The 11,828-nt window shown below is 53.3% G+C and overlaps 1 protein-coding gene across 1 annotated transcript in view; it reads right to left on the bottom strand.

Moving 5' to 3' along the window:
* Positions 1 to 851: 851 nt before the first annotated feature.
* The window catches only part of GFRA2 (GDNF family receptor alpha 2), a 25,447-nt gene continuing 14,470 nt past the window's right edge, over positions 852 to 11,828 (bottom strand). The window contains exons 5-9 of the mRNA XM_042024865.1: positions 7,725 to 7,834; positions 7,510 to 7,650; positions 7,257 to 7,432; positions 6,815 to 6,868; positions 852 to 6,674 (exon numbers count right to left, since the gene is read on the bottom strand). Coding sequence (XP_041880799.1) covers positions 6,546 to 6,674; positions 6,815 to 6,868; positions 7,257 to 7,432; positions 7,510 to 7,650; positions 7,725 to 7,834 — 610 coding nt within the window. The 3' untranslated portion in view covers positions 852 to 6,545. The remainder of the gene's footprint in view (positions 6,675 to 6,814; positions 6,869 to 7,256; positions 7,433 to 7,509; positions 7,651 to 7,724; positions 7,835 to 11,828) is intronic.

Below are 11,828 nucleotides of genomic sequence, written 5' to 3'. Positions count from 1 at the left end.
GGATCCTAACCCGAGAAATGGATCCTAACCCGGGAATTGGATCCTAATCTGGGAAATGGATCCTGACCCAGGAATTGGATCCAAACCCGGGAAATGGATCCTGACCCGGCTTCTCCCAGGATAAGGCATGGAAGGCTCTGGAAGCTGCTCCTCTTAATTACCCTGATTAAAGAAAAAGCTGCCCCAAATGTTGGGTTTCTGTCATTCCCAAGGAAATCTGGGGATTGATCCCTTTGCCAGGCATTCTCCGGCTTTTACCACCGGATTTTATGGATGGAAGGAGCGGGAAATGGAGGATGCGGGGGAATAAACGCTCAAGTGAAGGCAAAGCCTGGGAAAAGGGGAAAGCCCCAGCCAGTCGGTGGTGCCAACTCCAAGCACACGGAATATTGACAGGCCTCGCTCCAGAAACCGAGGGAAGTTTCTTCCAGGGAATTTTAAATGGAGAGGGAGGGAGGGAGGGCAGGGAGCCGCGAACCCACAGCTTCCAGGGGTGTCGTCCCGCTGGATCCATCCCATTTCCACTGGATCCACGTTTCATCCCCCTCTTTTTCCCAACTTCCAGCCCAGAGATCCCTCGGAATGCTGGGAGGACCTTTCCAAGGAGAGCCCGAGCTCTCCCTGAGCTCCTTCCCTTCATTTCTCTCCCTCACCAGTTCAGCAGATGGAAAATCCCCTTAAAACATTCCAGGGAATCCCGACACCACAGCCAGGCCTTCCAAGGGGTTTATTCCCAGTTTGGATCTCTTCACGTTTTGGGAGCAGGAGCATGATTTGGGAAGGCAACTGGGATAATTTGGGATAAATCCCTGTAAATCCAAGGCTGTGGGATGCAGATGCCCAGCCAGGGGTCGAGGAAGGAATTTTTTATTCCATGCAAGGAATTTTTGGTGCTTTTTAATTCAGGGAATCAGAGGGGGGAGCGAGAACGAGGGGGGGAAAGTCAGGGAAGAGGGAATGGAAGGGGGAGAGGGGGAAGGAAAAGGAGATTAACAAACAAAAAAAATTTCCCAAATCCATCCGAGCGGAGGCTCCAAAACAAATTAACGTTGCCATGGCAACGGGGGGTGTGTGGGCAGCTCCGAACGCACGGAATTAAAACCGGCGTCATGTTCAGTGCTTAATTAAACACCGCTGCCTTCTCGGGACACCGGGAATTCGGGAATTCAGGATATCGGGACACCTCCGCACTGCCGGGGCCAGGAATGGGGCTGGGAATGTGGCCAGGGTCGGGATCAGCATCCCAGATCGCCGGGATGAGAGCGGGGTTGATCCCAAACGCTCCGGGTTGCGGCTGGCACTGGAGCCCCGGCCCCATCCAGGCACAGGGAGGGGTTGGGAGCAGATCCAGGGGGGAAATTCCAAGGTTTTTTCCCCTTCCCGCTTGCCATGCACTTGATTTTCTCCAGGAGTGACCGCACGAGGTCATCCAGAGGACCCCGGGGCCGCGGGGAGATGGAGACAGCGGAGCCCTTGTTCCTCCCGGGGCTCCTCAGGGATCATGCAGGGGGTGGAGGAGCCTCTGGAAAATGCTCCCTTTATGCCCCGAGGTCTGGGAATGGGGCTGGGAGAATTCCTGGAGCTGGGGGATCCAACCCCATTTATCATCCCTGAAAAAACAGGGACCAGGACCCCGTGACCAGTTCAGCACCAGCCGGGAGAGAATTCCGTCTTCGGGAACGCTGGGAAGGAATTTTCCGTGGCTACTCCAGGGAAACTGGGAGCGGGAATGATGCTTTTGGGTTTGATTCCGGCGGGATCCATCAGCTTTTCCAGGCACGGGGTTGAAATCCGTGACTTCCCAGCTCCCGGCTTAATCCTCCTTGACATCCCGGCTGCTGCTGCTGCTTCCATAATGAATATCCAGACAGGGAATTAGGGCCGGGATTCATTTCACCCACCGAGTTTAATTAACGGATGCAAAGACGCGGAGCTGGAGAGGGAGGCAGGAATAATTCCCGAATAATTCCGGAATAATTCAGGAGAACATGGAAAAGGCTCCACTCGGGCCTTGCCCCAGCCATGACAGCAAAACCTCCCGCTGCTGAGGCTTGGGAGAGCTTTTCCCGGTTTTCCAGCCATTCAAAAGGCTCCCAAATCCAAGGAATTTGAAGCCAGGGGCTTGGAGCACCCTGGGATCGTGGGAGGTGTCCCTGCCCCTGGCAGGGGTGGGATGAGAGAAGCTTCAAGGTCTCTCCCAGCCCAAAGCATTCCATGATTCTGTGAATTCCTCTCCTGGAAAAGGCTGCCGGTTGTGCCCCCACTCCCACTCCGGGGTAACATCCCAGCTGGCAGGGAATTCCTGCCGGCACATCCCATGATTTGCTTTATTTAACCCCGTGTGAATCCCGGGAGCTTTTCCTCATCTTCATGGATTTCTTCCCAAGGCCGAAGGTTAAACGGGAGAGCTTCCATGGCTGTCATTTCTCCTGGGGTTTGTTTTTCCAAGGAGCCTCCAGCTGGGTGTTTTACTGGAATGTGCTGGGATTTAAACCTCCTCCTCTGGAAGCTTTGGTGTGTTCCACAAAGTTATTGATCCTGGGAAGAAGGAGATCGTGGAATCCTGGAATGGTTTGGGTTGGGAAGGACCTTAAGGATCAGCCATTTCCATCCCCGACACTTCCCACTATCCAGGATTATCCCAACCTGGCCGCGGACATTTCCAGGGTTCCACAGCTCCTCTGGGAATTCCAGCCCAGCCCCTCCCCACCTTCACAGGCAGGAATTCCTTCCCAAAATCCCATCCATCCCTCTGGCAGCGGGAAGCCATTCCCTGTGTCCTGTCCCTCCAGGCCTTTTCCGGCTCTCCCGGATTCCCTGGATGAAGAACCAGCACCGTTCCCTCTCCAATCCCAAACAGCTGCAAATCCTCCCATCCCTCTCCCACACTTTCACCCCTTTTCCTTGGATTTTCAGGACTTGCAGCTGCCGGGAGAAACCCAAGAACACCAAGACCCCCCCACTCCAGCAACTCATTAATCCCGATTTTCCAGAAAATTCTTTCCCCCGGCTTTGAGGCTCCCTCCTGACGTCTTCTCATATTTCTCCTACAAAGTTCCGCTATTTTTAAAACCCTCCCTAAAACCCTTTTCCTTCTATTTTTTCCTCCCTGCTCCCACTGCTTGGCATTTCCTGCGAGGAGCACGAGGACTTTTCAACTGCTCCAAAAACCTGGATGCAAAACAAAACCCCTGGAATATTCCCTTTGGAAGCGCCGGGCTGGGATTTATGGCCCCAGGCACAGGGGAGAAGGAATAAAACCACCAAAAATTCCTTAAGGAGCCAAAAATTCCTTAAGGAATCACAATTCCCATCACCTCTGTCCCTGAGTGCTCCTGGCTGCTCCCAGGAACCCGGGCACGGCTAGGAGGGAAAAGCTTGGGAATTTATGAGGAATATTCCAGGAGATGCTTTGCTCTCCAAATAGGTTAAATTGCCTTTTTTTGCCCTCGGAATTGCTGCTCCAGGCACGCCTGGGAATGAGAGATTCCAGCTGGGAAATAGGAGCAATTCCTAAGGGAATTATCCATTGTAATTTGAGGGTTTGCGGGAGTTTTGGTGCGGGGTGGGAAGAGGCACCACAAGGTGACCCCGGGGACTCAAATATTCCTTTAAACGCCTCCAAAATTCCAAATTATCCCACAAAAACCTCATTTCCCAGCTATTCCTCCTCGGAGCAAACCCCGTGACATTCCCACCCCGGCTGATTCATCCTAAAAAACCCCGGAATGCTCTTTTTTCCCCTCAAACCCAACATTCCAAGGATGGGAGGGCAATGCCAAGCTGGAATTCTGGAGCATTAACCGCGATTTTTCCTCTCCTTTATGCCAGGAAAGAGAGGCTCTCCCAGGAAAAGCTTGAGTGGATTTTTTTCCATTCTTTTTTTAGGCCACATCCCGAAAAAAATTTGTGTTCTCAGCACTTTCTCCTATCGGGAAAGTAATTGAGTCCAAATGAAGAGGGAATTATCTCCAGAGTTAATTATCCATCCCGGCAGCCGGGGTTTTACATCCCGGCATTTTCCACTTCCCCACAAAGCACGGGAATTTTCCTCTCCCGTAATTAACGGGCTGGGAATGAGGTGGAGGAAGCACCAGGGGTGAGGTTTTGGGTGGAAATTTTGGGAATCTGAGTGGAGAGGGGATGGGAATAACCCCGAACCCTGGCACAGGGCGGTGCTGGAATCGCCGTTCCTGGAGGGAATATTGGAGTCACCATTCCTGGAGGGAATCCTGAAGGGAATCCTGGAGGGAATCCTGAAGCAAGATCCTCTTCCTGGAGGGAATGCTGGAGCAAATTCCCCGTCCAGTGCTGGAATCGCCATTCCTGGAGGGAATATTGGAATCACCATTCCTGGAAGGAATCCTGGAGCAAAACCCCTTCCAGTGCTGGAATCACCATTCCGGGAGGGATCCTGGAGCAAAGCCCTGTTCCCAGTACTTCCCAGTACTTCCCAGTAACCCCAGGACCTCCATGGATCACAAGGGATCGCTCCTGAGCAGGGAACACCGGGAATACCCAGTGGTGCCCAGCTGCTGGATGGAGACGGTTCCCTGACCTTCCCAAGCAGTTCCTGCTCCTTCTGGAAGAGCCTGGAGCATTCCCAGCTTTCTCAGGGAAGCACCCCAGCAGCAGGAAGCACAATCCATGCTGGATTTTCCAGCCCCATTCCCAAGGAAACCCAGCAACTTCAAGCCCAGACTGGGATGAGGGATGGCTGGGAACACCTGGATTGGGAGTCACCTCCAGGAGGGATCCCAAATTTCGCTGTGGAGCTCCCAAATCCCTTTTTTTGGCTGCCCCACACTTGGCTCCGGCTCAGAGCTGCCCTTTCCCAGGAAAAAGCAGCCTGGGATTGCAGCAGGAATTCCAGGAGAGACGGGACGTGTTTATGTTCCCGCTGCCAACTCCCACATCCCCCCTGTCGGATTTTCCGTGCTGGAAAAGGGAATGTTCATCCCTCCCTCCCTTCTCCGACAGCTCCAGCTCCCAGAAAACAGCACGAGGATCCTTCCATCCCATTTTCCGCATCCCTGGAATGTGCAAGGCCAGGTTGGAGCAAGCTGGGATAGTGGGAATCGTCCCTGCGCATGGCAGGGGCTGGAATGAGATGATTTTAAGCCATCCCAACCCAATCTGGAATCCTGGAATTCCATGATTTTACTATGCCCGGGCTCCCAAGATTCCCAAAATCCCCTTTTCCATGGGCACAGCTGGATGGGAATTGACATTTCCGCTCCCAAAACCCCAAAATAAATGAAAATCCCAAATAAATAAAAAATTCTAGCCCCTCACTCTTCGTGTGCTCCAAATCCCAGCGTTTCCCTTGGGATTCCAGCACTGCCAGTTTGTCTTGGAGAAAAAAATTCCAAACCCCATCAAGGGAGGGGCTGGAATTTGAAACCCGAATTTCTTGCGCATCAAAATTCCCAAAAAATACCACCAAAAAATGGGAATGTGGCAGCTCCTTGGGAATGTTTCCCTGTTTGTTGTCTCCTGCAGGGAAAAAAGGCCGGGAATTGTGGAATTCCAACCCAAATCCTGGTGTTCCTGCAGCTGAAGTATTCCTGGTTTTCCCCCCTCTGGATATCGGGATTTTTATGGAATCTTGGATTTTGGGGCTGTTTCATTCCTTGGTTTGTTCTCCTTGGTTTATTTTGGTTTGGTTTTTTTTTTTTCTCCATTATAGACATCGTTAAAAAAAATAAATTTTCCAAGAATACATTTGGAAGTTGTTGTGGGAATTGGAGGAATTCAGGAAAAAAAATAAGGAAAAAAAATAAGGAAAATAAAGAGAAAAATGGGAATTAAAAAAACCACAGGATGGGTGGGGTTGTGTATATGGGAATATCTGTATGTTATATACAGGAAATGAAGTGGAGAGGGAAAATAGGGAATTCTGACCCTGGATGGGTCAAAATCCCCTCCCAACCCAAATTCCAAATACAAAAAAAAATAAGGAAAACGGAATCTCTCCCCCTGGAAATGATTGAAAACATCGGCACAACCTCACACGTTTCACACCAGTTTCTTTTCTCTTCCATCTGGAAACTCTCCGAGGAAAAATCCCAACCAAAATCCCCCAAAAACCAACGGGAAGAGCTCCGGGAGTCCCCGATGATGCCTTCATCCTCCGGGATGCTCCCACGCGGAATCCTCGTGGTCCCTGTGGCCACCCCAGTGCAAATAATCCTGAAATTCACCTTTCCCAAAGTTTTCTCCAATTTTTTTCCCTCCCCGGCACCGCTGGCAGCACCAGACCCCCATTCCAGGCCTATTCCAGGGAGTTTTCCCAGGAGCCGCTCCAGAAAACCAACCCGGAAAAGACCAAAAAAAAAAATCCCGGGAAAAAATGAAAAGTAGGAAGAAAACCACCAAAGTTTCCCAGTGTGGTGAAGGGTCCTCCTGCCGCTCCGGAGCTCGGCATTCCCAGGATTTGGGAGCGTTCCAGTCTCCGGCACGAGCGGGGCACTGGTGGGCACTGGTGGCACTGGTGGGCACTGGTCCGAGCGTCCCCGTCCTGCCGGCCGCTCCTTCCCGCCCCTCTATAGCCCCAGCGCCGGGATCAGGACGGGAATGAGGAGCAGCATCCGGCTCTCCCGGTGCCGGCTGCTTCCCGCCTTGGGATCCATGAAAGTCTTCTGGTCCGGCATCACATCCGTGGTCAGCTGGGCCTGGGAAGGAGGGACGGGAGCGGCTTTTTAGGGAAAAGCATCCCAAAGTTGGAGAACAGCTCCAGGCGGTGAGGCCGGGATGTCATTCCCAAGGTGTTTGCTTTGGGAAAGAATTCCCAGCCCCGGCATCCCCCAAGTACCTCAGAGTAGCACAGGCTCTGCTCCTTGGAATTGTTGGGCTTCAGGCCTTGTTCCTGGAAGGAGAAATTGGGAATTGTTAGGGAAGGAATGGGCCGGCTTTGGGGTCCCGAATTTCCCTGTGGGAATCAGAGCTCGGAGCAGGTGGTGGAGCACAGGGAGATTTGGGAAAGGCTCATCCCATCTCCACAGGCAGCTCAGGGGCTTCAGTGGGATCCTGCCTTGCTCCCACCACGATTCTGCTGGGATTCCTGCCGGGAATCGCCAGGTGAGGGGGAAGAGGGGCGGGGATCCCTTCCCATTCCAGACCCCAAAGAGTGCCCGGATCCTTCCATCCCCCGGATGAATCCGAGCGGGACATTCCGCCATCCCATGGGATGGAGCCGATGTCCCACACCCCCACCAGTGCTCCCAGTTGGCGGCAGGGACTGGGCAGGGCCGTACCTGGAGGGAGCTGCAGGTGCTGATGACGCTCGTGTCGTACGCGGTGTTGCTGTCGTTGACGTCGTCCGGCAGGATCGGGCTCTTCTCCGTCTTCGGAAGCACCGTCACGGCGGGATTGGGATTTTTGGGAGACAGGTTGATGTCAGTCCCATTCCCAAAAGCTTGGATGGCGTTTCCTGGGAGCGGGAGAGATTTAGGAAGGCTGGGAATGATAAAACAGGGAAAAAGGAGCAGGGTTGAGGAAGAGCCTTACGGAGACAGGGGTTCTCCGTGAAATCCCGCAGGAATTTCTCACATTCCTCCTCCATGTTCCCGCTGCCTTTGCAGGAGCACCAGGGCGAGATGGTGATGCTGGTGGTGCTGGCGTCCACGTAGTTGGGGGTGATGTCAAAGCCTGGCGAGGAGGAGGGAACAGGGGTGAAATTCCAGTGGGAAAAGCCCTTCCCGATCCCGACTCCCGGCACTCACCGATGAGCCCCGCGTAGGAGCCCAGGCACGCCTGGAAGTTGTCCCCGGGACAGCCGGTCAGGGACTGCAAGGTGGCCTGGCAGTTGGTGTGGAAATCGGCCAGCCGGGATCTGGAGAGGAGGAAAAGAGGGAAAACAATGGGATTGCAGTGCCGGTTCCAAGCCGGAGCGACTCCGCAGCCAGCAGGAATTTTTAAACGGAATAAAAGCGCCCCATTCCCAGCCTGCAGAATTCCAGGGCAATTCAGGCTCTTCCAGCTGGGTTATCCAAGTGCTCCAGAGATGGAGACAGGATCCTGGGAATGGCTGTGCTCATCCACACCTCAGATCCCAACGAACAGCAACAGCACCACCGGAATCTCCTCGGGAAGAGACGGAATTGCGATGGGTTTGAGTGGTTGCTCCATGATGGGGATGGGAGGATGGGGAAGGAGAAAGGGTGGGGATGAAGCAGAAATTCCAGGGAAAGCCAGGATCCTGCAGCTCTGCCATGGCGCGTGAGACAAGGAGGAAACTTCCTCCCTCTCCTTCTTCCCAGAAATGAAACTCCCTCATTCCAGGAGCGTTGTTTCCGCGTTTATTTTCCTTCCTTGTGACTCAGCCCACGGAAAAGGACAACTCCCCATGGAGCGGGGAGGCTCTGGGGGCTCCCATCCCTCTCCCATTCCCAGGCTGGATCCTCAGTTCCTGGTAGGGGACTTTCCTTGCACAAAGCCCAGAAAAGCTTTTCCGTGATTTTTTTTGGGATGCTCCACCCTCCTCGCAGCCAAACCTCAGCTCCAGGGTGGGAATGGCAGAAATCCAAAAACCTGCTCCTTCCCCGCAGCACAGGGAGGAATTCGGCCTCTCCATGGGAGAGGAATAAAACTTTCCGACAGCATTTCCGTCTCTTCCCAAATCCGAGGCGAAGGGACGTCAATTCCCTGCAGGAAGCGTGGCGAGTTCAGCACGGAGCGCCAGGAAAATTTGTCCCCGCTGCTCCCTGGGGCTCTGCTCCAGGCCCGGAGCATCCTCCGAGGCAAATGTTATTCCTTCCATAATCCATGAGGAGGCAGCTGGGAAATCCTTCCAGAATATCCAAGCCAGATGTCACTCTTCCCGTTGGACACGGCGACTTTGGAGCCGCTGCATGGGATTCGCTGCCAGGAATAAAACCTCATGGATTTTGGCTTTTAAGGGCTCCAAATAAATTTAGAAAAAAACTGGGAAAGGAGAAGGAGCCAAATCCATCTTAGTGGGAACAAGGAGGAATCGGAGCCAAATTGCTGCTGGCAGCTGGAGGAGGCAGGTGGGGATGGCCTGGAAAAATTGGGAAGAGCTCTGGATGAGGGCTAGGGGAGGAAGAGGAGGATGGGGGCAGGATTTTCTTAAGAGTTCTCCCCAAAAAAACCCAAAAGGAGTGGAAAAAGGATTAAAAAACTTAATTCTGGGTATACACGCACATCCCGCATCCCAAACCCGCTCCAAGGGCTGGATTCCCAATTCCCAATCTAAACTGCTCCTCTTGGATTCCTGGGGGGAATGTCCAAGAGGATGCCCAGGAAAGGCAGCTCAGGATCCCGAGGTTTAACGGGCCCTGCTCCCAAATCCAGGTGCTTCCCAGCATCCCTGCAGGGCGCCTGGACTTAAATATCCTGAATTTAGGAGGCTTTAACTCCATACCTGCATTCCCAGAGCATAAATCCCGAATTTAGGGAGTTCTGTGCACCTGTAAATATCTCCCAGGTGCAGAAATCCCAAATTTAGGGGACTTTTGGTACCTGTAAGTTTATCCCAAGTGCACGTATCCCAGATTTAAGGGAATTTGTGCATTCCTACGCACACACCTGGTGCAGATATCCCAAATTTAGTGGATTTTTACCCCTCTAGTTCCACTCCCAGTGCACGTATCCCAAATTTACGGGGCTTTGTGTGCCTGTACATTTATCCCAGGTGCACATATCCCAAATTTAGGGGACTTTAGCATCACTGCAGGGACCACCTGCCTCCAACTCCTCTCCCATTCCCCGTTTTCCTGCAGGAATTCAGCACTGCCAAAACCCCAAACAAGGAAGTTTTGGGATCGGTTTGGGCTTTTTTTTTGGTGATTTTTTTAGTGCTTAATTGAGTGTTAATTACTCCCACCCCCGAGCCGAGGTGATAACTCAGTGCCCATCCAATCCAACAGCATCCCGCTCCTGAATATTTCATGGAAAAGACGCCGGGATTCCTTCAGAGGCGGAATTTTTTTCACGGGCAATTTACGGGGGACTGAGGGAATTTTAAAAGAGCGAATTTAACAGCTGGGAAAAATCCGCTCCCGTTCTCCTGCCGAGCTGGGGATGTTCAGGAAGCTGCGACAACACGGAAAAAACTCGGCGAGACACGAAAATCCCGCTGGGCATGGCCCTCCCGACATTCCCATCCTGCTGGAGAGGGATTTTTTTGAAGCCAGGAGATGCTGAGATGAAAAAAATTCCCCTCAAACACTCCCAGGTAAATTCAAAGAGTCCTGGGGAATGGGAGCAGCTGAAGGAATGAGGGAAGCTGGAATAAAACTCGGCTTTTGTGGATGACCCGCTGCCAAATTGAGCAAGGAGTTCACAGGGGAGGGAAAAAAAGATCAAGGGATGGATTTGTTTTATCGGGGGCAAGTTGTCTGGGGAGAGGAGGCGCCTGTTCTGCGCTGCTTTGAGGAAAAAAGGGAATTTTTGTCGTCATTCTGAGGCTCTCGGCCGAAATTCCAAGAGGAATTTCCTCATGGAGAGGGGGGTCAGGCCTTGGAAAGAGCTGGCCGGGGGGTTTGGAGTCATCATCTTTGGAAGTGTCCAAGAAAGGCCTGGAAGTGTCCAAGGAACCCCTGGAGATGCCCAAGGAATCCCTGGAGGCGCCCAAGGAACCCCTGGAGGCGTCCAAGGAACCCCTGGAGGCGCCCAAGGAACCCCTGGAGGCGTCCAAGGAACCCCTGGAGGCGCCCAAGGAACCCCTGGAGGTGGCACTCAGAGCTCTGGGCTGGGGACCAAGTGGGTAACAAAGGTTGAACTCCGATCCTGGAGCGTTTTTCCAAATCCTGGGATATCTGTTCCTTGCTCAGGGCACTGCGGGAAAAAGGCAAACCCACAACAAACCGGCAGAGAACTTCCCAATGCAGAGGAAACCCAGCAAGAGGGAAAATAATTAGGAATGAAACCAGCGCAACCCCCAAGTCGGGAACTCTTAATGAACCGTTTCCCTCTCCACGTGTGTTTCAGGCCCCCGCATTTGGATCCAGCCCTGAAACGAGCAGTTCAAAGACGGGTTCGGGGTGAATTTTTTCTCCTGACAGGGCTCCCGGGCAAGGCGAGGATGGAGCAGTTCAAAGACGGTTTTGGGGTGAATTTTTCCTCCTCGAGCCCTGCGGCTCCCGGGGAAGGCTAGGACGGAGCTCGGGCATCGTTTGATTTTAATTGCGGGCTCGTTCTGTCCCATTGAGCCGCTAACTAAGCCCAGCCGGAGATTGTGTTTACACAAGCAAAGCCCGGCTCAAGACAGACTCGCTGTCACACGAAGTCAATACTTGGGAAGCCTCTCGAGTTAATTATTCAGCGAGAATTGACTGATTCTTGTGGTAAGAGCCCGCAGGGAGCCGAGCCCTCCCCCAGCCGCCTCCTCATGTGGGGGAGCCCCGGGTGCTGCCCTTCCAATCCCCAAATCCACCAGATTTGGGGTTGTTTTTCACACCTTTCCCCATCCCAAGCCGGGTTCGGAGGCTTCTCCAGGCGGCTGCGAGCGGCTCCTCCACGCGCCGTCCCCTCCGAACGCCAGCTCTCCCGGCTCCCATTAAATCCAGGAGCGGTTTTTCCCTGCTCCTTCTTCTTCCCAGACAGGCTCTCATTACAGGGAGTAATGAGAGAGTTGAGCTGCTGTTTATCAAGGGAACATCCATTACGGGTGGCGTTTTGTCTGCGCTAAACAAAGGCTGTGCCGGCGAGGCCGCGGCTCTCGAAAAGCCGCGTTTTGTTCCCATGTTTGGTGTTCCATCAATTCCCAGCCCAGCCTGGATCCCGTTGCCTCATTCCCGAGCCAAAGCTCCAGCCCAAGCCCGGCCAAAATCCTCGACGCACAAATATCCCGTGAGGGGGAGCAT

This window comes from Corvus kubaryi, unplaced genomic scaffold (genome assembly GCF_017639235.1).
Source record: "Corvus kubaryi isolate FWS band 111438036 unplaced genomic scaffold, C.kubaryi_AGA036_p1.0 37265, whole genome shotgun sequence".
NCBI classification, from domain to species: Eukaryota; Metazoa; Chordata; class Aves; order Passeriformes; family Corvidae; genus Corvus; species Corvus kubaryi.
This window is presented reverse-complemented; position numbering and strand designations above follow the sequence as displayed.